Source organism: Copadichromis virginalis, linkage group LG5 (assembly GCF_057382275.1).
Source record: "Copadichromis virginalis isolate Kocher_CV1m ecotype Utaka linkage group LG5, C_Virginalis_male_GT1.1, whole genome shotgun sequence".
Classification (NCBI taxonomy): Eukaryota; Metazoa; Chordata; class Actinopteri; order Cichliformes; family Cichlidae; genus Copadichromis; species Copadichromis virginalis.
Window position 1 is genome coordinate 42017166 of NC_140622.1, and position 27633 is coordinate 42044798.

At 44.3% G+C, this 27633-nt stretch overlaps 2 protein-coding genes and 1 long non-coding RNA gene across 3 annotated transcripts; 1 reads left to right on the top strand and 2 right to left on the bottom strand.

The window, feature by feature from the left end:
• Nucleotides 1-1530: 1530 nt before the first annotated feature.
• On the bottom strand, nucleotides 1531-6477 carry mkrn2 (makorin, ring finger protein, 2). Its single transcript, XM_085457849.1, has 10 exons — nucleotides 6362-6477; nucleotides 4990-5118; nucleotides 4779-4918; nucleotides 4569-4703; nucleotides 4317-4492; nucleotides 4152-4217; nucleotides 3936-4084; nucleotides 2206-2316; nucleotides 1914-2058; nucleotides 1531-1833 (listed from the first exon to the last, which is right to left on the bottom strand). Exons 1-10 carry the CDS (start codon nucleotides 6385-6387, stop codon nucleotides 1663-1665), a joined length of 1248 nt encoding a protein of 415 aa, XP_085313975.1. The 5' UTR covers nucleotides 6388-6477; the 3' UTR covers nucleotides 1531-1662.
• Nucleotides 6478-11580: 5103 nt separating this feature from the next.
• Nucleotides 11581-15541, top strand: LOC146710426 (MKRN2 opposite strand protein-like). The gene is made up of 4 exons (XM_085457850.1): nucleotides 11581-12410; nucleotides 12638-12687; nucleotides 14157-14325; nucleotides 14547-15541. Exons 1-4 carry the CDS (start codon nucleotides 12208-12210, stop codon nucleotides 14776-14778), a joined length of 654 nt encoding a protein of 217 aa, XP_085313976.1. The 5' UTR covers nucleotides 11581-12207; the 3' UTR covers nucleotides 14779-15541.
• Nucleotides 15542-25789: 10248 nt separating this feature from the next.
• On the bottom strand, nucleotides 25790-27458 carry LOC146710427 (uncharacterized). The gene is made up of 2 exons (XR_014920671.1): nucleotides 27151-27458; nucleotides 25790-26487 (listed from the first exon to the last, which is right to left on the bottom strand). It is a non-coding gene; the product is annotated as an uncharacterized LOC146710427 (long non-coding RNA).
• Between the last annotated feature and the right edge of the window lie 175 nt (nucleotides 27459-27633).

Consider the following 27633-nt stretch of genomic DNA (forward strand, 5'->3'; position numbering starts at 1 on the left):
AGGCGACTCCGAAAACTTCATACCAGCAGGAACCAGAGAGGAGCGGCCAGCTGAGCACACGCAGTGTGACTGCGAGGAGGAGGCCACCTGTTCCTGCCTGACTCCCTGCTTTCAGCTGTGAGGAGTTAAGGAGCTCCGGCTGGATTAAAGTAATCAGAGGAGACAGCAGAGCTTTAAGTCTCCTCCTTACCTCCTCTCAGAGGAGTGCAGACAGTCTGAGGAGTTCAGCGTTCATACGAATGAAGTGAACCAGTGACACACATTTGAATATTAATGCTGCATATCGATCTGATATTGGCGCTGGTATCAGATCGATATTTGTTAAATCATTCTTAATGAACAAATACGGGTCAAACATGCTGAGAAACATGTGAACCTTTCTGTGGTTTATTTACAGCCTGCAGCACATTAGAAACAGGCACGTTTACACCCAGCCCTCCAAAATAAAGGCTGGGAGGTGTTTTATTGTGAAAAGTCAAAGTGACAGTGATTTAATGGTCAGTGTGTTTTGATGGTTCATGTCATAAATCAGGACACACTGCTCTGCCCATAATCAGCTGACTTTAAAAGGTAAAAGTCTTCAGTATTAACGACCAGACTGATACTAATGTTTGCAGTGCCACCCAGCAGTGCTCATCAGTCTTCAGCGTTCGGTTCCAGTCCGAGTTTCTTCGCTGGCAGAGGCCCGTTGTGTTTGTCTGGAGCAGATTTAGGAGTTCAAACCTCACACGTTTTTATTTCACTGCTTCATACGATTCTTTCACAAGTCCACATTTTATTTCAGCAGCTCAATTGTTTTCCTTTCCAGTCATGTTATCATAAAACTACACCCCAAACACGACCTTCATCATGCAGAGCATCCTGGAATTGATCCCCGAACTTCTGATTGGGTCACACTCACATGGAGTCTGCTACTGCTGCCCCCTGGAGGGCTGTCAGAGCACTGCGGCACGATGGCGAGGCGCTCTTTACAGTAAAAACCAGTTTTAAATTTGATTTTGAAATCACCATCAGGGATTCTTGTTTAGGTTTAAAAGCAGCAGGTAACCTCAGAGAGCACCTCCACCGCCAGCTCGTCTCCTGCTGCACCTCAGTCTGAAGAACAGACCTCACAGCGGGAGCCATCAGAGGTGCACCAGGACACGAGCCAGGGGGTTGGGAAGCGTATCTGTAACCGGAAGGTCGCCGGTTCGATCCCTGGGCTCTCTGTCCTGGTCGTTGTGTCCTTGGGCAAGACACTTCACCTACCGCCTACTGGTGATGGCCAGAGGGGCCGATGGCGCGATATGGCAGCCTCGCTTCTGTCAGTCTGCCCCAGGGCAGCTGTGGCTACACCTGTAGCTGCCTCCACCAGTGTGTGGATGTGAGAGTGAATGAATAGTGGCATTGTAAAGCGCTTTGGGTGCCTAGAAAAGCGCTGTATAAATCCAATCCATTATTATTATATCAGATCTGGTTTTGAGTTTTAAGGACCTTCCGGGACCTTTATGCCCACCCTCCACCACCAAAATAACTCCACCACACAGAAGCTGGTCTTCAGACTGTATTTACTCATGTACACAATAAATTAAGCGCCATCCCGTCTCAGGGAATCAAACCTGCGGACACAACGTGCCCCTTATCACATGATCTGGTGTGGACCCGGCACAGGTTTCATGGAGACTACAGGTCGTTGGCGGGCGAGGTCTCCGGCTCGTCTTCGTGGCTCGGCCCCGACATCTGCATGAAGAGCTCCCTCAGTTCTGTGATGTCATCAGTGAGGGATGGCAGGGGAGGGACGGACCGCTGCTCGCGCTCCTCGATGAAGTCCCAGAGGCGGACGCTGTTCATGAACTAAACAGAGAGACAGAGTTTAGAGACTACTACACCCAACAGCCTTCCACTTATGGACAACAACAAGGACTCAAACTGACCCGCACACTCCCCTCCGAGCTCAGCTGCTTCCGTGGGCGCTCGGCCTCCGCCCGCGATCCGTCCGGGAAGGCGTGGAGGTACAAACACTTCCCACCAAACGGACACGAGCCACGGCCCTGATCAAAGTACTTACAGGCCTTCTTACTGCAAACACACACAGAGTATGACTGAAAGCTGAACACACCTTAGCTACCTTTGTTTACACCACCTGAAAGCACATCCTGGAAGATCTTTGGATCCTCTTCATAAGTGCCTGAGAGCAGGTGGGCGTGACACAGAGAGGCAACTCACCCGACTCCGGACTTGAAGAGGTCTATAAGGTGGTCTTTCTCATCCTGGTCCTCCACCCAGTACATCGACGGGATGACGAACTCTGAGATGACCCGACACTGTGGACACGACCTGAAAGAAACAGAGAGGTCATCAAACCCAACCAGACCCAACCAGAGCCAGTCACGCCCAGCCAGACCCAGTCAGGCCCAGCCAGACCAAAACGATATGACCAAAACCTCATCTCCCGATATAAGACATCTATCGTCCGATAACGATGTAAATCACAACAATGTAACATTTTCTGTAAATTCTGTGAATCTCGGGCAGCTCGACCTGCGTGAAGTGTTTCCAGCTGCACGTCATGTAGCTGGAGTCGAGTGTTTTAACCGATGCATGAAACGATACATTTTTAGACATAAGTTGTAACGGCCGCCGTTTCCTTTGTGAGTATTTATTACACGGCGTGCTGCGGGGAAAAGCCTGTTCTAACGTTTGAGTCTAAGGTTTATTTTTTAGCACCTGGCGGCTCTTTTTTGCTTCTCATCCATCAATGCTCTGCATAGTCTTTCACGTGATTCAGTTTATTTTGAAAAGTCTCAACAGGGTCCTGAGCTTTATTGTGAAAGGTTTATGTGGAACATAAACAAGCGGACATGCGATGGTTTTCCCGTCGTTGTTGTTAACGACAACACATAAAAACAGGCGCATGTCCGTCCGTAGTGTGGTTATATTAAATATAAGAGAAAGAGAGAACTTTAAGAAATGAATATAGCCACTACAGCGATCATCAAAACGATGAGAAAATATTGCTATAAAAAGTTTATTTTGCAACACCATGAAACAAACGATAGCGTAAAATGAAACGATAGATGTTTTTATATCGTCATCCGATATACAGCGGAACCCCGACTTACGAAATTAATTCGTTCCCGAGGGTTTTTCCTAAGTCGAAAATTTTCATAAGTCAAAGCACCCATCGCGACTTTTGAGTGAACGATAGGCTATAGGCTAATTGCTACCTGCAACAACAACACGTCGTTCCAGTGGAACAGCGAAGCGCAAGGACTAAGGGGGTTGTCACATGATTCGGAAGGCATTGTGGGCATTGTAGGCGTTCTGGGCCAGAGCCAGTGGATTTTGTTACGCGAGTATTTTGCCGTAACACAGGCTGAAATATTGCCGTTAAGCGCCTTCGTAACTTGAATTTTTAGTTAAACTGTTCCACTGTGTATCGCTATATCGAACAGCCCTATATGAGAACATACCTGAGTGGTGAATGACAGGTGTATAAAAAGTGTAATCAGACAAGGCAAAATTGGAATTCTGAAATGTTTAATGTTAGTCTTTAGAAATTACAGAACATTTAAGAAAGACTTCCAACTGGAGAATTATTTGTGTAGTTTGATCGTTTGGTATCCCAGCTGAACATATCAAAGGTTTAAGTGAACTTCTTATTTTGGGAAAGCCTGGAGATGAGTGTCATTATTTAATATCTGTAGTTATTTTAAAATACCTACCTGTATGATTTAGGTGAAGTTTAAATGTTTATGAGAGGAAATTATTATTCAGCAGACTTTTGTATTATATTTGCTCTTTGACTCAGGGAAGGATCCTAACGAGAGTGAAACAAAGTAAAGCCCCAATCAGATCTCACGAGACACCATCAGTCTTGGTTTCCCCCCAGTATACAGAGACCCAGTCCCTGACCCTGGTGCCTGACCCCTGACCCGGTCCTGTTGGATTCTTACTTGATGATCTTGTTGTGGAAGTTTCGGGTGCAGCGCCACTTTCGGATGCAGGACAGACAGAAGATGTGATTGCAGGAGGACAGGATGCCGAACCGGCGCTCTGACGGGTTCGCCTTCTGCACCACCACGTCCATACAGATGGAGCACACCTGAACAACAGGTAACTAATTAAGGCCGGTCACCAAGACAACCAATCCCAAAACAAATCAAACCCACCTTGTCATTGCTGAGCTGGGCCGCAAACGCCTTCTCCATGTCGGCCTCGAAGGCCAGCAGACACATCTGCAGACAGACACGAGATCATTTACAGCTGCAGCACATCTGTGTGCGCTCACACTGATGAACGCAAAGAGGTCACTGAAACGCCATGAGCATGCACACCTTCTCGTGCGCTCTCCTCTGCTCGGGGTCCTGGGGGTGGAGCACCTGCAGGCCGCACACCTCGCACAGGTCGCCGTGGAGATACGTACAACTGTCCTCATAGAAACAGCGCCCGCCGGCAGCGTAGGGACACAGCTGGGGGAGGTCCGGGTAGGCCCCGCCCACTGGAGGAGGAGCTGCAGAGAGCACGGGTAAACATCTTCATGTGCTACCAATAAGAGCCAATCAAATGTGAGGATTCTCAAGTCTTACCTCGTTCCTGCGCCGAGGCGTCTAGACCCGCCCTGATGGCATCCACGTATGAATGCGGAGATGCAGTCGCTGCTGCTGTGACCTCTGACCCCGAGTTGTCTGATGGGCCCCTGAACACGTCTTCGACGCCCAGCACTGAGAAAACACAGAGGGGGCGGGGTTACCTGCAATCATTATCGTGACTCTGTAAGAGCTTCATCGTCTCCTCACCTCTGTCTCTCAGCACCAGCGTCTTCTTGGCTCCACCTCTGCCAGACCTACTTGCCCCTCCTCCTCCTCTTCCTCCCCCTGTCAGGTCCTCTGAAGTTCCGCTCCCTCCTCCTCTGGATGACAGCCTGATGTGATCATACCTGCAGCACAAACAGGAAGTGAAATGAGTCACAGTGATGCAAACGTAGGTGAGAGGTAGGCAGGGCCTTACCTGCAGCGCTCTCCGTAGGCACACGCCCCTCTCTGGTAAAACTTGCAGATGGTGGAGGGTTTGCTGGTACTCGGGTCGTGGGAAAAGAGACAGCGGTTGCCTTCCCTGCACACGCCGTGGAGGAAGTACCTGAAACGCAGCACACCTGTGAGCCACAAGACCTGCTACTCTAGTGAAATCACTCTTGCAGTTTAACCTGTTACCTCAGTTTACTGTGTGTTTACTTCACATTCTGACCAATCAGGATCCTATTCTACCCGCCCAGGTGTTTCAGACCCCAGGGTGACACAGAGAGGACATCTCTTTGTTGGACGGATGAATATTTGATGGGAGAGGTGTCAAACTCTTTGACTTTTATAAGACTTTATTTTTTACTTTTATTTAAATAACTTTCAAAACAAAGTTTTTAACTTGTAGTTTTGTACACGTGCTACATTTTTCATCTTTTCATCATTCTGTTTGTGTTTTGATTCATCAAAGATCTTACAGAGGCCACGCCCCCTTTGATTGAGTTTAAACAGGTGAGTTCTAAAAACATTCTCCTCCTGTGCCCTTATAATTGTCTCTGACTTGTGATATGAACCCCAGATAAACTGTTAAAGCCTTCTCCAGTATTGAAAAGTGCGTCATCTGCATACAGTGACACTTTTCCTTCTCATCCCACTCTTTTACATCCTCTTTATTCTGTAACAAAAGTTTAATACAGGTGTTACAAAGGGGGAAATTATCTCTAGAGGCCAGAACAGTTTGTGTGTTAGGCTGTAAACATGTTTATTTCTGCTGTAAAGTTTTAACATGTCAGTCTGTGGGGAGTGAGTCACTGCTGCCCCTGCTGGACACCAGGGGAACTGCAGTTGCAGTCTCAGCGGCTTCTAATTGGCTGTTTGACAGTTTGTTCCCCTCCCACCCCCTGTAACCTACCAACTACCTGAGAGCGCTCAGACTCGGACCAGCTTCCGGTGTTCCTGTGCTTGTTATTGAAGTTTCACGCCATCAGCGGCCGCCTTCATTTTCGCAGGAGGGAACGTTCACGTGACCCCGAGGTGAGCCTCGGGGCGGAGTCTGCCCTCTGATTTAAAGCTGCAGCTCTTTACGTGACTTTAAATCAGAAGTATCGATCCTGGAGAAGCTGATTAGTCTCAGCTTTCACTTAAACACACCTGGAATCACTGATTACTAATCGATCAGTTAGAGTTAGAGGCACACGCGCTGACGAGGACAGGCGAGTGCGGAGCTAAGAGCTAAAAACATTAGCACGAGGCTAACAGTCCGCGGACATCCGGGTCACACCAGCGCGACACCCGACGACACTCAGACAGATCAGACACACACACACAGACACACAAACGCCCGCGCACGCACGCACCCTCACCTGCAGGTCACCTGTTTGGTGCTCATCTTCCCCGCGGACCTTCAACAACTGCTCCGAGCTGTCACCGCGGTGCGCCGCTTAAACCGCTCCGACGGAGAACGGCGGGCACAGCAATAAGGTTCCACTTCCTCCGGAAGTACGAACCCGTGGAAAGCGTCTCTTTTAACACAATAATCACAACACAATCAGGTTTTTTTGTTATTTTGCAAGTGGGATTTTTGAAAAGCTGGAATGTGAAGGTCTCTGTGTGTTCGGTAATAAAATAGAGCTGAAAGTGTTTGAGTGTTTTCAGTTGGAGTTTCTTTGCCAGGGTCTGTTCCTGCTTCTTCTTTTCTACTTTTTCGTGCTCTTCATGTCGTCATATAAGCTGGTGGTGTTACCACAGCAGAGAAGTTTCCTTCCAACATGCGTCATGTTTGCAGTGTTTTCATTTAGTAGGTAAATAAAGTTAATTCATAATATTCTTTTCACAGACCGGCAGTCATAAAGCAATGAACAACAATTACAACACAATAAAGAAAGAATCACGTTACAAAAGAATTTAAGGTACCCCCCCCCCCCCCCCCCACACACACACACACACACACAAGAACAAAACAAAACAACAAAACACAAATAGTGAAAGAATATCAGCAGAAGGGTGGATTAAACCGGAAGTATTCAACTGCTTTTAAAAGACTCCAAGAGTCGACTAAGCTGGAGTGGTAAACTGGTAAACCTAATATTGTCTTTAATCGAAAATAAGATTACAACTCATAGGTTGCCTGCTTTACTCGAGCTTTTCAGAATCAGCATACTTTATTAATCCCAAGGGAAATTATGTGGGTTACAGTTGCTCCAGTACAGTAACATTAAGAAAAACAGACTGGACTATTTAAAATAATCAAATTACAGCATTTATGTTAGACGACTTTTAATTACCTGATTAGCCCACTGACAATGAGAATTTAAAAAAGATCTTGTCCATGTGCAGCATGTTAACACTACTGGAAGCAAAAATAACTTGAAAACACAACTTTCTTTTTTAAATTTTTTATTTATTTATTTTTGCTCTGACTGTATTGTGAGTCTGTGGTCTGGGAGAGAGTCTGTAACTCTGTCTGGAAATACAGTAAATAATGACCAATGCTGGGTAATTAATTATATAGTTACTTCTTCAAAAAAGTAACTGAGTCATGCAAACAACAAAGTGTTTTGCAGCTGTTTACCTAAAAATGCAGCCAATGCGCTTTAAAATAAACATTTCAAACTATTTACAGAACAATCAGCTGTTCTGCATCAAATCTGATGCCACACAAATTATTTGTGCCGCTCCAAAAATAATTTGTGTCCACTATGAGATGAAGGAGAACAACAGCCTGATACCTGCAGGCCTGACAGCAGCAGATGTTTCACTGCTGTAACACCTGTAACACTCAGCAGTCGCCTCATTGTTCTGACACACACAACAAAACTACTGACTACACTACACACTAACTACACACTAACTACACACTAACTACGCACTAACTACACACTAACTACACAAGATTTGTGCTAAACGTCGCAAATCTCTCACATCTCAAACACGCCGTCACTCCTAAAACTTCCCTTCCCTAAACAACTAACAACTAACATAAGGACGCTGTCATAGCCTGTCAACCACGTTGATTAGCTGCGTATATACGAATGTGAATCGCATCAGCCAGTCACTCACTGACTAACACTGCAAAACAGAATTGTTAAAGTTTTAATTTCAATTCAGGGTAGATTTGTTTTTGTGCACAAAGCAGATTTTCTGTGTGCAGAAACCGTGCCAGCAGTGAGGGAACATTGCTGAGGATGGATATCGTTGAGGCTGCTGCAAGGAGCTGTGACTTTAGGGTGGTTGGTGCCTGTTGGTGGTAATGAGCATGAAGCTGAAGAGGGGTCCTGTTGGGGTTCTGTTGGGCTTGGTCAGCCATCAGGTGGTGGCCTCCTGCTCTCACTGGAGCGAATCACGACTGAGTGTGGAGTGGCTGAAATGAGAGTCACCACCTCTAAATCTATGGCCACGATCCTCAGCCAGAAAAGGATGGAGTGCCCACTCTGCATCAGGGATGAGTTGGTGCCCCAAGTTGAGGAGTGTGTTGTTCACGAGAACGAGAGATGGATGGATTGGGGCCACAGCTGCAGTGATGTGGAGGGAGTCCATCCTGGTGAAGAGTCACTCAAGCTGGGCTCAGAGTAGAGCTGCTGCTCATCCACATTGAAAGCAGCCAGTTCACGTGGTCTGACTAGGATGCCTCCTGGCTGAGGGGTTGTGGGCGTGTCCCAGGACCAGCACACTCTGGAGTTCCCCTGGATGAGCTACGGGGGAGGGAGGTGTGGGGGTTCTCTGCTTAGACTGCCAGTCTCCACGACCCAGCTGCAGATGAGTGGAAGTAAATGGATGGATGGCATCATGTTTATATCAAACTTACAATATTGTTTGGTAATAGTGTAATAACGCAGCTCGATTGTCTGTCCTGAGGTCTGTTCTGTAGCAAATACAAGAAAAACGTTTAAGAAAGCAAATAAGTCGGTGTTCTAAAGAATATGTTTGCTTACATCAGGTGAGATGAGTCCTCCGTCACAGGTGGTGCAGTCAGTGAAGATGGTCACCTGCAGGATCAAGGTAATTGGCTCTCCAACCCACAGCCACTGCCACTGTACTGGAGGGAAGCTGGGACAGTGTTAAAGACTTTCTTCAGGCAGTAATGGAAATAAACCATCCTTAACATACTACAACACGCCAGCTTCTGTGTTGTTTGATCTGGAGACAATAAATACATTTATATTGATTATGTCAGTGATGTAACTACAATACAAAGCTACAGGAAGCCTAAACTTGGTGTAGAATAATTACATCTGAGACTTTGTTTCATTGTGAGATTATTAAATAGGCTAACAACTAAATATAACATTTAAATGTGATCATATTTGTCACGGCTGGGGGCAGTCGTGTGGTGTATTGAAAAAAGGATCCAAAATGCAGGTACTGGCTGGGGTGCGAGTGAGTGTTTATTTACAGCGGTGAGAAGGTGACAAAACAGGAAGAGCAGAGCGGGGAGTAAACAAACCTAAACTGGGAAAACTAAAGAACAAAACTTAAATCGATCGTGGCTCAAGAGTTGGGAGTTCACCTTGTAATCGGAAGGTTGCCGGTTCGAGCCCCGGCTTGGACAGTCTCGGTCGTTGTGTCCTTGGGCAAGACACTTCACCCGTTGCCTACTGGTGGTGGTCAGAGGGCCCGGTGGCGCCAGTGTCCGGCAGCCTCGCCTCTGTCAGTGCGCCCCAGGCTGGCTGTGGCTACAGTGTAGCTGCCATCACCAGTGTGTGAATGTGTGCGTGACTGGGTGGATGACTGGATATGTAAAGCGCTTTGGGGTCCTTAGGGACTAGTAAAGCGCTATATAAATACAGGCCATTTACAGGCCATTTAAACCAGACACTCATGGGAGGAGGAGCAAAATGCACAAAGAGAGATGGCAGAGAGACGCAGAATGAATACCGGGTAACAGAATAATGCAGACTGAGAAGGCATTAAACAGATGACGCGACAGAGAGCACAGGAAAACACAGGGCTTAAATACACGGGGAGTAATCAGGGAATGGGCCACAGGAGGGAGACACAGCTGGGAGCAATTAGGCTAACGAGACAGGGGAGAGGTAAAACTGAACACACTGACATGAGACATGAACTTTCAGAATAAAACAGGAAACTAACAGACACAGAGACCCAGACAGGACACTGAACTTGACCGGCAGACTCATGAGCATACACAATAACACCATGGACAGACAGAGGGAACACAGGCAGGCATGAAACAAAACACTAACACATAGCAAACCTAAACAAAATACAAAACAGAATAACCGAGAACAAAGAATAATGTAAAGAAACACAAAACACCGAGTCCTCAGACTCAGGACCATGACAATATTTAAAATATAATTAAATAACAAAAGCTACAGTGATGACATTGTACTCATTTGCTGTTCAGTAGAACAGGATGTTGGATGATCACCTGATTGTGGATTTGAAAATAAAAGTTTGTTGTTAATTATTATGTTTAAATCATACAGTGTTTATATTAAATGTTGTACCAGAAATCTCTAAAGTTCAACGAGATCAAACATAATGTGATTTAGTTGCATTTAATTAGTGTGTCAGCAAATTTTAAAAAGTTACCACAAATAGTTTTTGAATGTAGTAGAAGCTGAAATGTTTGTCAGAGGGTAAAAGTTCGTCCTGCACAGTCAGAAACTTTGAGCACGATGTCGTTATCTTCAGTAAGCATTACTTTTTTTGAGGCAACGAGTTTGCACAATTTTTTTAAGTTCTGGGAACTAATGAGAGCCTCGGTGCCCCCCCAACCCCACCTAACACTAATAGGTTAGATAGAGCGCAAGCAGCAGTGTGTTTGATGATGAGGTCGGTATGTGCGATCCCACAGACATGCTGTGAAACACGCCTGAATCTTTCCATAGTGCCTGTTTTATTTACAGCCACATTAAAACTACAGAAGCTGAGCCGAGTGCTGACGAGCACATTTACATCCAGCTCTTCAAAATAAAAGCTGAAAGGTCTGTTTTATTGTGGAAAGTAAAAGTCACTGCAATTGGCAGATTGAGGCCCACAGGCAGCAGCTGGTGCTGACGGAGGGGAGGGCTGGTCAGCCGTGTCGTCGTGCAGGAGATCGGGGAAATGAAATGCGATCGGCTCATCTGGTGCAGAACCAAAACATGGAAGAGACGATCAGAGTCTCAGGACAGGAAGCTGCCCTGAAGCAGAGCTGCTTCAGTCACGTTCAACGTGATGATAAAACCGGATGATGTCAGATCTTCTGACTGTGTCAGAGTGACGGGAACCTCTGGTTTCCATCTAAGTGAAATGTGATTGGTCGACTTCCAGTGAGATGCAAATCTGTCATCTGACTTCGAAGCTCGTGTATCAGGTGTTCCTGACAGGTGAGACGGAGAAACTGAGGCGTGTCCTGTGTGCTCGGCCAATCACAGCTCAGTGACGACTGCAGTCAAAGCCGGCTGTTCTCCTTGTTCTCTGGAAATAATGACAGTTGTTCTCAAGTTTCTCTGTCTTTTATTTTGTATGGCACTTCCTGCTGTAACGTCTTCAGCTTATTCAAAATGCTGCTGCCCGTCTCTTCACTATCACACGCAGCATCTTCTCATCGTCGGCTTCCTGTTTATCACAGAAGTCCTAACATTGGCTTATGAACGGTCCTGCTCCTCCATACCTCTCTGATGTTCTTCAGCCTTGTATTCCCTCGCCGGCCCTTAGATCAGCTGACCAGCTGCTTTTGGTTGTCCCGAAAACTAGGCTGGAACTTGGAGGAGAACTTTTTCAACTGTGTCTCCCAAACTTTGGAATACGTTGCCTTTAAATATGAGACAGGCATCTTCGCTTCCTGTTTTTAAGTCTCTTTTTCCGTTTGGAGCGGTGTGAGTTGATGTGCTCTTTGTTTTGTTTTTGTGCAGCATTTTGTGTTTTTAAATGTGCTCTTTAAATGAAAGCAGGCCTGTGATTACAGGACATTGAAATCCCAGAATGCACTGCAGCTCAGGTCCCGTTTCCGTGACAACACTGCCCACGCAGTCCAAAGGTCGCCTTGTTCGAGGGGAAAAAGTGACAGGTGAGCCTGGTCACGTGACCATCTTTGTGACTGCACCCACAACCCGATAGGCTGGGGCCAGACAGTGATGTTATCTGATAGGCTGTAACCGCGCAGACGGTTGAAAAGGAGAAGGAGAGAAGAAGAGGAAGGCAGAAGTCAAAGAGGAGAAACGGAGGAGCAGGACGAGAGGAGACGAGAGAGGAGGAGGTGATGGAGCGCAGCGTGATCCGTCTGACTCACTGTCAGAAGGAGATCTTCTGCTTCTCTGTGCCGGAGCAGTGCCCGAGCTGCGGGGAGGAGCTGAGGGGGAGCAGACTGCAGGAGGCGCCAGTCAGCCTCCCCTCCCCCTTCACCAATGGGCACAAGACGTCCTGCTGCCTGCTGGTCACACCTGCACACGACAACCTGGACAGGTAACACACACACAGGTGAAGGTACTCAGGTGTTTACACACAGGTGAGCACACTGCCAGGTACACAGTCAGTGTACCCACAGGAACATGAAGAAGTTTGAACCAGTCATCATACTGGACCAGGTGATACGAGTATAACCAGTGTACCCAGTAGAATTACTAAATCAATCCCACCAGTCCAATCAGTGTACCCAGTCTAACCAGTGTATCCTGCTGTTTGATCCTCAGAGACTTTGATGGGGCGGCTGATCTTCACACCGGCATCTCCAACACCAAAGGTAGGTCTCTGAGGTCAAAGGTCACCTGGTGATCGTGGGCTCAGGTGCGAGCAGACAGGTGGAGGCTTGGTCAGGTGTCGTTTCAGCTTCAGATCAAACGTTCGCAGACAGTCACCATCCTCTCGCAATAGGACGCTACATGATCGCTGACCACGCCCCCGACCTGCCATATCCCTGATTTCATCTAATCAAAGACGTTCAACCACGTCTCAGTTCGGTCACGGCGACAGGAAGGACGAAGGCGAGTGCAGAGCGTCGGTGTCAGTCGGCGACTTTACCGACTGACACCAAAATCAAACTTTCAGACACGTTTAAACATTTCATTTATTTATTTCACACTTGGTCAACAGCTTCCACAGTTAGTTCTTTCAGACAAACCAACCACACTTTCTATCAGTAAAGCAACCACGTGTGAAAAGCAGCAGGAAGAAGAAAATATTCTTATTAAACCCCGCCCCCTCTCTACAATCCAACTTATATTGCAAGCGGGCACCAAAAGTCAAGGAACAAACTAACATTAACATTTATCTCCGGTCCTAACAACACATTTACAATCAGAATATACCACTCCACATAGTAACAAGGAGAAAAGATGAGTAAATAAAATAATGGATCCTTTTTCAGTGAACTCCAATTTCATATTGAGTTATCGTTTTAAGATAAGATAAGATAGAACTTTATTAATCCCTCGGGTGGGTTCCTCTGGGAAATTCGACTTCCAAAAAGCACAGCAACGACCGAAGTTACAGTTACAGAATTGTTATATATATATATATATACACACACACACACACACACACACACACATATATAAATACAGAGACAAATATAAATAAAATATACAAAGGGGATAAATAGAATAAATAGGAATAAAAAATAAAAATACAAGTGAATTGCACATTTCAAGTATTGAGTCTATTGCACTGTTGACTATTTACAAAAAGTATTGCACAAGGTATTGTACAGTGAGGTGAAGAGGCACTACAGCTTAGTTTTTTAATTTTAATTTTATACATGTAACACTTTTTAAAACAATGTAAATTTATACAACTCTTTAAATGATGATGAAGACACTTCCACAGTCGTATACCTCTAACCGTTGGACTCATTAATCTTTGTGTAGCTGACGCTTAAAATAAAATTTCCTTCTGTCTTCTCCCCCCGAACACGTTAAAAATACTCTTTGTAACTTAAAAGGCAAAATATTATTTTTTAGCCTTAAACGTAATTAATAGTGTCCGTGGTTTCACTAAATCTCCTAATTTTAATAATTTAGATTTTATAAATAATTTATTTTTATGTTCTCTAAATTTAACGTTATGAATCATTCATCTCAGACAGATGTGATGTGATCCTCCCGCAGCGCCTGACAGATTTCAGCTCTGCAGCCAAACAATGATCAATAATCAATGTGATCGATGACCCGTGGCCAGTGATCAGAGTGATCAGCTCCTCCTACCTGTGTGCAGGTGTTGTGTATAACTACACTCGTGGCGGCGTCCGCAGGGATCAGAGCGGCTGGGAGCGCAGCATCAGCGTCCCTCTGGTCCGACCCGACATGTTCCACCTGCTCGCTCAGTGGGACCAGTACCTGGAGCGCTTCTCTGACGGGCCTATGTGGGACCCTGCCTGGCACAGGTAACTCACACCTGACCTTCCTGACAGTTTACCTGAGAGCTGTTTGAAGGCAGGAAGCTTGAACGCGTTCTGTCGTTATGAGCCTCCCTCGCTGTCAGACAGGTTCGAGGTGACCCGCGGTGGTCGCCAGACACAGGCGTGTTTCGCTGCCACGGCGCCTTCACCACCATCACCTGCAGGTGTAGAAATCTGTCGACAGCTTTTCTCTCTGTGTGTCGCAGGTTTGATGAAAACAACCACAACTGCTTCAGCTTCTGCTTGCACTTTGTGAACGGCGTTCTGGCAGCCGAGGGCCGCGGCGCTCTGAGCAGAGACGACTTCACCCACACCTTCATCCTGCCGAGGATGAGGAGGGTGTCCAAATACACCACGCTGTACCGGCACATCCAGAAACACCAGTTCTACAAGGTGGACCGACAGCAGCACGCTCAGGGGGCGGAGCCCAGCAGCTGAGCAGCTGTCATTGGTCACATGTGACGCTTCAGTGTCAGACCTGATGTGCAATGAACTGACCTACGCACACACACAGACACAGAGCTTTGGTTCATGTCTGTGTGTGTGAGGATTTGAACCTGGGGCTGCTCGTCCTCCACCTGATCTTCTTTAGCTCGTTAGTTGTGTGAATTTTGACCTTTTGTTGTCCCTGAGCCACACCGAGGGTCTCAGAGGAAATTACATCTTTTATTTTATTCTGAAATAAAGTTTCTTAAATCACACTTCCTGCAGCTCTCTGGCGTGGAGCTGCAGGTTTTCACCCTCAGGGGGCAGAATGTGGCGGGATGGTCATCGCCATGACCGTGAAAGTACGACCATGCAGCATTTAAAGCGTGGAAGTACTCACATTACTTTGAGTTTTAGTCCATAAAAAGTGATAAAAACATTAGCGTCCACTGTACACTCTGCGTGGGAAGAAAACTTCTTACAGCGAAACATTAAACTTCAGATCTGAGCGAGCAGCGAGCACGCTGCCACGGGAACGTGACATTCACAGAGAAACCCCCGGATCCTCCCACTGACATGACCGCTGTGGGCAAACCTCCACCCGCCCCACTCCTGCTAAACTGGTGACAATAAATTTAAGAGCAACACGACTCAGTGCTGCTGAATCTGTGATTTTATTTCTTTTCTGATGTGTTTTACTTTCATCTGTTGGAAAGAGTATATACACAAAACACGATTTTATTTTATATGCTGCAGGTGATAGGTTTAAATGTTAAACAAGTTAAACACTTTTAAACACTGTTGCATATAATTTAATATTTGCTTGATGCAAAGATTAAAACAAATAAAATAAATTTTAAAAAGAGACTTTTTCATTTGATTACATTGTGATGGATTATGCAGGAAAATAGAATTGGGCTGAAAGGTCAATTCTATTTTATTTATAGCGCCAAATCACAACAAAAGTCGCCTCAAGGTGCTTCATATGGTACAGTACATACAGAGAAAAACCCAACAATCATATGACCCCCTATGAGCAGCACTTTGGCGACAGTGGGAAGGAAAAACTCCCTTTTAACAGGAAGAAACCTCCAGCAGAACCAGGCTCAGGGAGGGGCGGGGCCATCTGCTGTGATTGGTTGGGGTGAGAGAAGGAAGACAGGATAAAGACATGCTGTGGAAGAGAGACAGAGATTAATAACAGATATGATTCAATGCAGAGAGGTCTGTTAATACATAGTGAGTGAACAAGAAACACCCAGTGCATCATGGGAATCCCCGGCAGCCTACGTCTATTGCAGCATAACTAAGGGAGGATTCAGGGTCACCTGGTCCAGCACTAACTATATGCTTTAGCAAAAAGGAAAGTTTGAAGCCTAATCTTGAAAGTAGAGATAGTGTCTGTCTCCTGAATCCAAACTGGAAGCTGGTTCCACAGAAGAGGGGCCTGAAAACTGAAGGCTCTGCCTCCCATTCTTCTACATTCTACTTATTCAGGTTGTGTATCATGTTTTTAAAAAGTAACTAAGTAATAAAGTAACTAATTATGTTTGAAGATAAATAATCTGTAAAGTAACACAACACATACATAAAGGCGTGTGCTGCTGAACTTGGGGAGCCGCTACAACGAGTCTTCAACCTCAGTCTGCGACTGGGGAGAGTGCCCGCCCTATGGAAGACATCCTGCATCGTCCCGGTCCCCAAAAGAACCGGCCCAATGAGCTGAATGACTTCTGACCGGTGGCACTGACGTCACATCTTATGAAGACTCTAGAGCGGCTCTTCCTCAACCTCCTCCGACCACAGGTACAACATGCCCAGGACCCACTACAGTTTGCATACAAGGCGGGTGTCGGAGTGGAGGATGCCATCCTGTACCTCCTAAACAGAGCCCACTCACACCTGGATGGGGGAAAAGGCACGGTCAGGATCCTGTTTCTTGACTTTTCCAGTGCCTTTAATACCATCCGGCCCTGTATGCTTCAGGAAAAACTGAACAGGATGCAGGTGGACCCCTGCCTGGTGGCTTGGATCTCCGACTACCTCACCGACAGACCACAGTACGTCAGGCTGAAGGACATCACGTCTGACACAGTGGTCAGCAGCACCATAGGGAACTGTGCTGTCCCCTCTTCTCTTCACCCTGTACACCTCTGACTTCTGCTACAACTCTGAATTATGCCATATTCAGAAGTTTGCAGACGACACGGCCATCATGGGGTGTATCTGGGATGATCAGGAAGAGGAGTACAGAAGTCTGGTGAGGAACTTTGTCGCATGGAGTCACACAAACCACCTGCAACTCAACACCTCAAAGACTAAGGAACTGGTTGTGGACTTCGGGAGGTCTAGAGCAGGTCCACTGCCGGTTCAGATAGAGGGGGAGGAGGTGGAGGTGGTCAACAAGTACAAGTACCTCGGGCTGTGGGTGGACAATAAACTGGACTGGTCATGCAACACAGAGCACCTGTATAAAAAAGCCCAAAGCCGACTGTACTTCCTCAGGAGGCTGAGGTCTTTTAACATCTGCAGGAAGCTCCTGAGGATGTTTTACCAGTCGGTGGTTGCTGGAGTACTTTTCTATGCTGTGGTGTGCTGGGGGAGCAGCACAGCAAAGAAGGACTCATCCAGGCTGGAGAAACTGATCAGGAAGGCTGGCTCTGTGGTCGGCATGACCGTCCTGTAAAAAACAGAATCGTTTTGTATTCAGAGAAATTATTATGCGTTTGGTATTGAGGTGAAAAGAAACACAGTTTGTCCCGGACTTCAGCTAGAATGGAAAAAGACACAAAGCTGCAGTTTTTCTGCGTCTTTACGCTGCACAGCTGCTTCTTCTCCTCTCATCCTCCCCCTCCCTCTCCTGTTGCTCCTTCAATCATGAAACTGATCAATGATCAGCTGATCAGCTTTTCTCTCTTGTTTATCTCTCACTTTGTGCCAGAAAGAGGAAACCAGCAGATGTCGCGTTAAACAACAGCAGCACGTTTGATCAGCTGTTGTTAGAATTTATTTAATATTACTTTCTAGTATCAGCTGATGTTTGCTGGAGCCACAGCTGTAAAGCTGCTGGTCATGATGTCGGTTTGGATATGTGGTGAGAGGAAAACATGAAGATGAAACCAGGAGATGTCCTTACTGAATCATCAGAGCTGAACAGGTGATGGAGAAACAGGTTTACCTTTTAGGTGACATGGATGAGTTGAAGTTATGAACTGTTTCTGAGAGACAAATAACACCAGGATCCTTTTTTATGTAGCTGACAGCTGGTAACTGTGCAGGGGCGGGTCTAGCAAAGTGCTGCCAGGGGGGCAGGTAGGGCATTAACAGGGAGAGGGGGGCACAAAGAAATACTTTTCTTTCTTATTCTCATTTAAAATGCCAAATCTACGCCCTTGTTGCATAGACACATTAGTTGTGCCGCTTCTTAATGACAGTATCTTAGCTAACAACCCCAACTACCAGATTCAACTTGTAATTAGCTAAAAATAACTTAGCCTACCAGTGAGAGGGATGTTGCTAGCTGGCAGTTTTTTCAAGCGATGTTGAAATTTCCACATTCTGACACTTCAGGAGCTGTCTGCTCAGCGCAGCATCAGCACCACAGAGATACACGGATACATCCGTAAACTCGATCAATCCAGAAAGCTTTAATGAGCAGCTGGATTTGTCTCGCATTAACTGTTTGTCAGTGTTGGGAAAGTTACTTTTAAAATGTATTCCATTACAGAATACAGAATACATGCCCCAAAATGTATTCTGTAACGTTACTCAGTGACAGTAACGTATTCTGAATACTTTGGATTACTTAATATATTATCATGCTTTTTACAACAACATGAATGTACTATTGCTGTGTGATTTATTACTATTACTGAAGGTCCGCGACTCCGAACTGTAGTAAAGGGACCTCTGACTAATACGGCGGGGTCCCTGTCGGCTCGTAGCCGAAAAATAGCTTTACTTTGTTGTGTGGGTCAACTTTTCTTGCGAGAGACAGAGAGAGGCGTTGAAAGACTGCTCCAACAGAACTTATTGTTTTCGGAGGAAAACAGGAACACAGTGTACAGTCGAGTCTTAATAGCTTACTTACAGCTGGGCTCGTCAGGCACTCTTCTTGGCTGCAGTGGTTATTATTATATTTACATGCTTCCAGCTCCCGTTTTTCCTCGACGACAACTCGTACCTTTCCACTCCCCTTTTTGTCCCTCCTCGCTCACAGACCCATAACGTGTATGGCAGTGCATTCTCCCTGCAACACGGACTACACTACCCATGATGCTACATTCTTTAGAGCTATGCTTGTAGCATTCTGCCTGTTACCTTAGCACAACAACAACAACAACAACAACGAAAAGGCGCTCTCTCACCCAGGAAACACACAGTCGCAGAGAGAGAGAGAGGGCGTCACCCTGTAACCATGGCAACCGTAACGCTGCCGCCTGGAACAACAGAGCGTAGCTGTCAAACAAACCCAAACAGTGCTGACCCGTGACAATATGAAACAGGAAAGTACCGCAGTGTAATCCATTTATTTCAACAAAGTAACTGTATTCTGAATACCACCTTTTTAAACGGTAACTGTAACGGAATACAGTTACTCATATTTTGTATTCTAAATACGTAACGGCGGTGCATGTATTCCGTTACTCCCCAACACTGCTGTTTGGAAACAGAGGACATCGAAATGCAGCTGATTGAACTGAAAAGCTCGACTCTGTGGGGTCAAAGTTTGCAGAACTACGAATGCAGCTGGAATCCACAGCTGTGTGTGTTCATGGAGCTGCATTTTCACCTGCTGGACATCACTGCCTGACAACTTTAACTGTCTTCAGAACATTGCAGAGGCCTTATTGACAGTATAGCGCTTTTTACTAGTCCCTCAGGACCCCAAAGCGCTTTACACAACCAGTCATCCACCCATTCACACACACTGGTGATGGCAAGGTACAGCCGCCCTGGGGCGCACTGACGGAGGCGAGGCTGCCGGATACTGGCGCCACCTCTGACCACCACCAGTAGGCAACGGGTGTTTTGCCCAAGGACACAACGACCGAGACTGTCCAAGCCGGGGCTCGAACCGGCAACCTTCCAAGGCGAACTCCCAACTCTTGAGCCACGATCGCCCCTTGGCTCTACATGTCTGTGTGAGCAGATTTTCTCTCACATGACTGTCCTCAGGTAGCCGTCTGAATGCTGGAGACCAGAGATCACATTAACATGTGTATCTCTGTGTTAACAAACATGCCATATTGGCCCAGTTTATTTTTCTTATCATTGTTGTGAGGAGACCATAAATAGCATTTGCATTTTCTGTTGTACAGTTCATTTGCTGTTATGGATAAAAAGTCTTTTTTTGTTTCATAATAGCTGATAACTATTCACTGATAGCTGCCAACATCTGCGAACAAATATTCAAATATAATTCTATAAAGTTGTCCTATATAGTGTGTGACTGTTGATATAGAGCGTTATTAAATCTATTGCTAATGCAATCATATGGCACATTGACTTCTGAGGAAATTTAGATGGCACTCATCATCAAAAAGGTTGCCGACCCCTGGTATAGCCTGTATAATAAATAAATATGCAGCCCAATAAGTATAAAATCCAGAAAGCTACAAAACATGGTTCAGTTACAAACACAAGTCTAACTTCAGTTTCACTCTTTTTATTACAAGTAATGAAATTGTTTGCTTAAATTTACACAACAATTAACCCGCTGGGCTTCAGGATATAACGGCTCACTTTTAACTACGTTTGATTTTACATTTATTATTCATTTTTTCTCACCTTGTTTGTTTCATTGTTTTTTCAGCACAACCTACAACTGATCTGAAATCACACAAGAACATAAAAACGTTCATTTTATTTTAAAAACTTATGCACAAATTTGATAAACAATAAAGTTTTACACAACTACAGACCTAAAAATGCAGCCGATGCATCTGGTGATTTTGGTACAACCTTTTAAGAATACTACTAAAACTAAAATTAAAGAACAATCAGGTGACACAATAAGAAAAAGTAGTTTGTCCACCACAAGACAGAGGAGAACCCCCACAGGGATAAACCTGCAGGTCTGACAACAGGAAGTGGATCACTCGTCCTGGAGACAGAGTTTACACTGCAGTCTGCCTTTGTGACGTTCATAAGTGCCCTCACTGACACACAAAACAAAACAAATGACTACACAACACACTAACTACATACTCCAAACATCACAAATCTCTCACATCTCATGACTCGCTGTCCATATCCCTCTCTATCTCTCTCTAAAAAACTCATTGCATATATTTTTTATAACTCTGGTTTTAGTAGCCTGCTCAAAATGTGCTCTGGCACAGATGTGGGCGGGGGTGACATTATACGATATGTGTTACTATTTATATTTAGTGTTAACTTGTAGCTAGGCTCAAAGCAGAGGTGTGGACTCGAGTCATGTGACTTGGACTCGAGTCAGAGTCGAGTCATTAATTTTATGACTTTAAACTTGACTTGAAAAAATGTTCTAAGACTGACTTGACTTGGACTTTTACAGCAGTGACCTGGGACTTGAATTGGACTTGAACCGGTTTACTTGAAAAGACTTGATATTTCACCCCAAATATAACATTTAACACGCATATTATATAGAAAGTGGGCATTATTTATTCAAACCACACCCGTACGTACAGTGGGGTAAAAAAGTATTTAGTCAGCCACCGATTGTGCAAGTTCCCCCACTTAAAATGATGACAGAGGTCAGTAATTTGCACCAGAGGTACACTTCAACTGTGAGAGACAGAATGTGAAAAAAAAATCCATGAATCCACATGGTAGGATTTGTAAAGAATTTATTGGTAAATCAGGGTGGAAAATAAGTATTTGGTCACCTCAAACAAGGAAAATCTCTGGCTCTCACAGACCTGTAACGTCTTCTGTAAGAAACTTTTCTGTCCCCCACTCGTTACCTGTATGAATGGCACCTGTTTGAACTCATCATCTGTATAAAAGACACCTGTCCACAGCCTCAAACAGTCAGACTCCAAACTCCGCCATGGCCAAGACCAAAGAGCTTTCGAAGGACACCAGGAAAAGTATTGTAGACCTGCACCAGACTGGGAAGAGTGAATCTACAATAGGCAAGCAGCTTGGTGTGAAAAAATCAACTGTGGGAGTAATCATCAGAAAATGGAAGACATACAAGACCACTGATAATCTCCCTCGATCTGGGGCTCCACGCAAGATCTCATCCCGTGGGGTCAAAATGATCATGAGAACGGTGAGCAAAGATCCCAGAACCACACGGGGGGACCTGGTGAATGACCTGCAGAGAGCTGGGACCAAAGTAACAAAGGTCACCATCAGTAACACACTACAACGGCAGGGAATCAAATCCCGCAGTGCCAGACGTGTTCCGCTGCTGAAGCCAGTGCATGTCCAGGCCTGTCTGAAGTTTGCCAGAGAGCACATGGATGATACAGCAGAGGATTGGGAGAATGTCATGTGGTCAGATGAAACCAAAGTAGAACTTTTTGGTATAAACTCAACTCGTCGTGTTTGGAGGAAGAAGAATACTGAGTTGCATCCCAAGAACACCATACCTACTGTGAAGCATGGGGGTGGAAACATCATGCTATGGGGCTGTTTTTCTGCCAAGGGGACAGGACGACTGATCCGTGTTAAGGACAGAATGAATGGGGCCATGTATCGTGAGATTTTGAGCCAAAACCTCCTTCCATCAGTGAGAACTTTGAAGATGAAACGAGGCTGGGTCTTCCAACATGACAATGATCCAAAACACACCGCCCGGGCAACAAAGGAGTGGCTCCGTAAGAAGCATTTGAAAGTCCTGGAGTGGCCTAGCCAGTCTCCAGACCTCAACCCCATAGAAAATCTGTGGCGGGAGTTGAAAGTCCGTGTTGCTCGGCGACAGCCCCAAAACATCACTGCTCTCGAGAAGATCTGCATGGAGGAATGGGCCAAAATACCAGCTACTGTGTGTGCAAACCTGGTAAAGACCTATAGTAAACGTTTGACCTCTGTTATTGCCAACAAAGGTTATGTTACAAAGTATTGAGTTGTATTTTTGTTATTGACCAAATACTTATTTTCCACCCTGATTTACCAATAAATTCTTTACAAATCCTACCATGTGGATTCATGGATTTTTTTTTCACATTCTGTCTCTCACAGTTGAAGTGTACCTCTGGTGCAAATTACTGACCTCTGTCATCATTTTAAGTGGGGGAACTTGCACAATCGGTGGCTAAATACTTTTTTGCCCCACTGTATGTGTGCGTGAGCTGTAGCACAGCCAATCAAATTAACCAGATTTTTTTTAAAAAGAAAAAAAAAAAAAAGCTCAAAAAAGTTATTTTTTTCAGGTACATAAACTATGAAGTAGTCAACAAAAAACCGAAATGCAATATGCAAAACATGCAAGAAGATAATCACAGACAGAGATGGAACAACTTCAACTTTCTCCGACAGTTGAAGTTGCATAAAGAACGTAGGTGGTGCTTCATGACTTCATCTAACTAGCAAATGTTGTCCAGGCTCCGTTGGTGATACAGTTTTTTTTAATGTGTATGATATTTTTCTGATGCGATTTTAAAGCCGGTCCTACAAGCGCATCCAAGAATAACATGCAGCTTATCTCAGAACTGTCGGTGAAAATTATTCTTGGAGCTAGGTTTAATTGAGCTGCATTTTAAAGAGGTGCAATTTCACAATTTGTGTATATTTTCTAAGTTCACTATTTCGTCATGTGTTGAGAAAAACACAGATTTAAAAATTACATGGTCTAATATTTACATTTAGCATAACTGCAACATGCTTCTTTTTTTCTTTTTCTTTTTTAAAGACTCGAAAGGACTTGAAATTCAAAGTTTCAGACTTGTGACTTTACTCGGACTTTTACACCAGTGACTTGAGACTCGACTCTGACTTGCCTGACATTACTTGAGACTTGACTTGTGACTTGAGGATAAAGACTTGAGACAAAACAATGACTTGGTCCCACCTCTGGCTCAAAGTGTTAATGCTAACTTATTTTAATAAACAACATTATCACATGCAAACCCAGGGAGGCAGTACGGGTGTCGAGAGCAGAGATGGGCAGTAACGCGTTACTTGTAATGCGTTACTGTAATCTGATTACTTTTTTCAAGTAACAAGTAAAGTAAGGGATTACTATTGCAAAAACGGTAATTAGATTACCGTTACTTTCCCGTAGGAACGCTGCGTTACTGCGTTACTAAAACCGTGATTTTTTGCGAGAATGTCTCATGACAGTGACGTAAGCGAGTGCGACGTTCGTGACAGCAGCTGTGTGCAGATCAACAATGGATCACATATCGAGTGCAGAGAGAGTATGAGCGTGCAGCGTTTAAAGTGTGGAAGTACTGACCTTACTTTGAGTTTGATTCCATAAAAAGTGACAAAAACATTAGTGTCCGCTGTGCGTGGGAAGAAAACTTCTTTTTACAGCGAAAAAACCCCTAAACGTCCAAACAAGCACCGAGTAGCTACGACGTAATGGGAAACTCACAGAGAAACTCGCGGATTCTTCCACTGACCGCGGCACACCTGCACCAGGGTAAACCTCCGCCTGCCCCACTCCTGCTTTACAGGTGAAAATAGAGCAACAGGACCGCTGAGTCTTTGACTTTATTTATTTTCTGCTGTGTTTTACTTGCATCTATTTGAAAGACTGAGTGTAAACACACAAAATATTTTATTTTATGAGCTGGAATGTGCAGAAAATAGGTTTAAATGTTAAACTAATTTCTTCCAGTCAGAGAATGTTGCATATAATTAAATCTTTGCTTGATGCATAAAGTTAAAAGATTAAAACTAATAAAACAAGTTTTAAAAAGAGACTTTTCCATTTGATTACATTTTGTATGATGGATTATGCAGAAAAGTAGAATTGGGCTGAAAGATCTATCGCTTTATCACCTATTCAGGTTGTAAATCGTGTTTTTAAAAAGTAACTAAGTAATTAATTACTTTTGAAAATAAGTAATCAGTAAAGTACTGTGGCCCCTAGAGACAAAGCACGTACAAACTCCAAAACACATGCAAATTCCAAAACACATGCAAACTCCAAAACACTTGCAAACTAAAGAACACATGCAAACTCCAAAACACTTGCAAAATCCAAAACACATACAAATTCCAAAACACGTACAAATTCCAAAACACTTGCAAACTAAAGAACACATGCAAACTCCAAAACACTTGCAAACTAAAGAACACATGCAAACTCCAAAACACTTGCAAAATCCAAAACACATACAAATTCCAAAACACTTGCAAACTAAAAAACACTTGCAAATTCCAAAACACAACGGAAGTGCTCCAGGACGCTAGGGGCAGTGTTGAGCTCGATTTGCAAAATAAACGGCAAGTTTGTCTGTATGGGACGGTCTAGTCTCCGTCGCGCTTCCCAGGTTGCCTAGCAACCGTGATACTAACCGCTGGAAACGTGTCATACAACTTGGTTTGACAGAAATGAGGGAGAACATATTTTGTTCATTTGTTTGTTTGTTTCTACATGAGCTTTGTGTGATTTGATAAGTATCTGAGGCTGAGACCACAGGACAGTAAAACATGATTTTTGGGCTTCATTTCTGTACTGAACAGTCATTTCAAGATTAATTAGTAAATAAGAATTAGCTGATGTTGTTCATGAGACTAAAGTCATATCACTTTGGTAATGTAAATATAATATGGCCAATATTCTAGTTATTATATTAATCATTATTAGCTATTACAGCAGTGAACATGAACTCTGTGTCAAATACTGAGCCTCAGTACAGATTCAAGTTGCAGTTATTTACATGTCTTATCACCTTAAATCTTCACTCAAAGACAAGTATCTTTGACAGTGCATATATAGGTGTATCATATATAAGAGACAAATGTTGTTCCTTCATGTTGGCATTACTAAATTTGGCTCATTGCTTACATATATTTATAAAAACAAAATGTACAAGCTGTGATAACTGTTTCTGATAAAATGAAGAGTAGACTGATATATGAAATATTCCTTTATTGGGTGAGAAAATCAGACCATGTCATAACTGCTTTAAGTCATACAGAATAGATATCAGAGCCTTAAACAGGCTGACGTCTGCTAAATGGGTCAAACTGGGCAGAAAGTCTACAAACACATAACATCCTTATAGAATATGATGTAACACCATAGATCAACTTAGCTCAGAATATATAAAGCATATAAACAATTACAGCAATATGATGCAACACACACAGCAGTGCTACTGATCCAAAATACTCAAAGCTTCATAGAACTGAAACAAACATTTACTTTTAGCTCCATTCTGCTGCTGATACAGACTTTAGGTTTCTGAATATTACACTTGTTGCTGCCTTTCATGGTGTGTAACTTGAAGGCCCTGAGTACTTTCTCCCACACTGAAAACACTGGGATGATAACATTATTTGAACATTACCTAATAAGACTGATTCAGCACAGACAGTTATGTTAAACTTTCCTAGCAGTCCTTCACAAACAGGGAACAGTCTGTCTATTCTCTCCATCTGTCAGCTGCTGCTGGCTCTTCCTCCTCCTCTTCCTCACACACTGCTGAGTTTGTCCTGGTGGATCATCAGGGCTGCAAAGCCTCACAGATGATGTGCAGCAGTGGGTCCCTCAGTCTGTCCTCACTCTGGACACTTGCAGTCGTCACACATGGAAATCAAATGTGTGATAAGCTGCAGGATTCAAACACAAGTGTAACTTATAAACACATGTTCATACTTTTATTACACAATCAGAGAGAAAGAAACAGAGAGAGAGTGCAGGACAGACAGACAGGTGACAGTCTCAGGTGTACACACTGCTACAAAACAGCACAAAAGAAGGAGGATTTAGTGTTTGTGTTATTACGAAACAAGAGGCGTTCCCAGATGGTGCAGTGGACACACATGTGTGACTGCTGTGATTAAAGCATCTTTCTTTCAGCTTAACGAGTGAACCGTCAGCTCGTTCAAACACACGTTAAAGTGCGTTTGGCTCGACACCACCGAACAGAGGCAGCAATATAACATAGCTCACATTAACAGTGCAGTGAATCTTCCTTGTGCTGTGATATTCAGGACTGCAAACCGAGCAGCATCACTGACTTTCAGCTTGTTGTGTTTGTGGATATATGACTGACTTTAATTATCCACAAAATCATCACATTCTCTGTCAGATTAAGGTCGACTATATATATATTTTTTAAAGTAAAGGCTTTAAAACCAAGTTAATTCTGAAAGTACAGACATGACTAATGTCACATAACTTTCCCGACATGTGGCCAACAATAATGGTTTAATGTTCTTCATTAAAAAAATATTTGCGCATAAATAAGTGACATAATATTCAGTACTTACTTCTGAAAGTTTACTCTTCCTCCGCTCCGCTTCCACCGTTTTTTTTTTTCGGCAAAATTATCCACACCACCACCGCACTATGAAGTCTGGGATATGTTGGGCCATGAAGGGAAATTATGGACGCATTTGAGGGCCGCATTTCGAGCAGCCTTTGAATTGGGAAAGCCTTCTCTTGTCGCTGTGACGTAATCGGCCATAAAATGCGGCCTTTAAGGCTGCAAACCCCAAATCCGGTCATTGGTACTTCCTGGCTTGTGTAGTTACTAGGTAACAAAAGCTCAACACTGCCCCTAGCGTCCTGGAGCACTTCCGTTGTGTTTTGGAATTTGCATGTGTTTTTGAGTTTGCAAGTGTTTTGGATTTTGCAAGTGTTTTGGAATTTGTACGTGTTTTGGAATTTGTATGTGTTTTGGAATTTGTACGTGTTTTGGATTTTGCAAGTGTTTTGGAATTTGTACGTGTTTTGGAATTTGTACGTGTTTT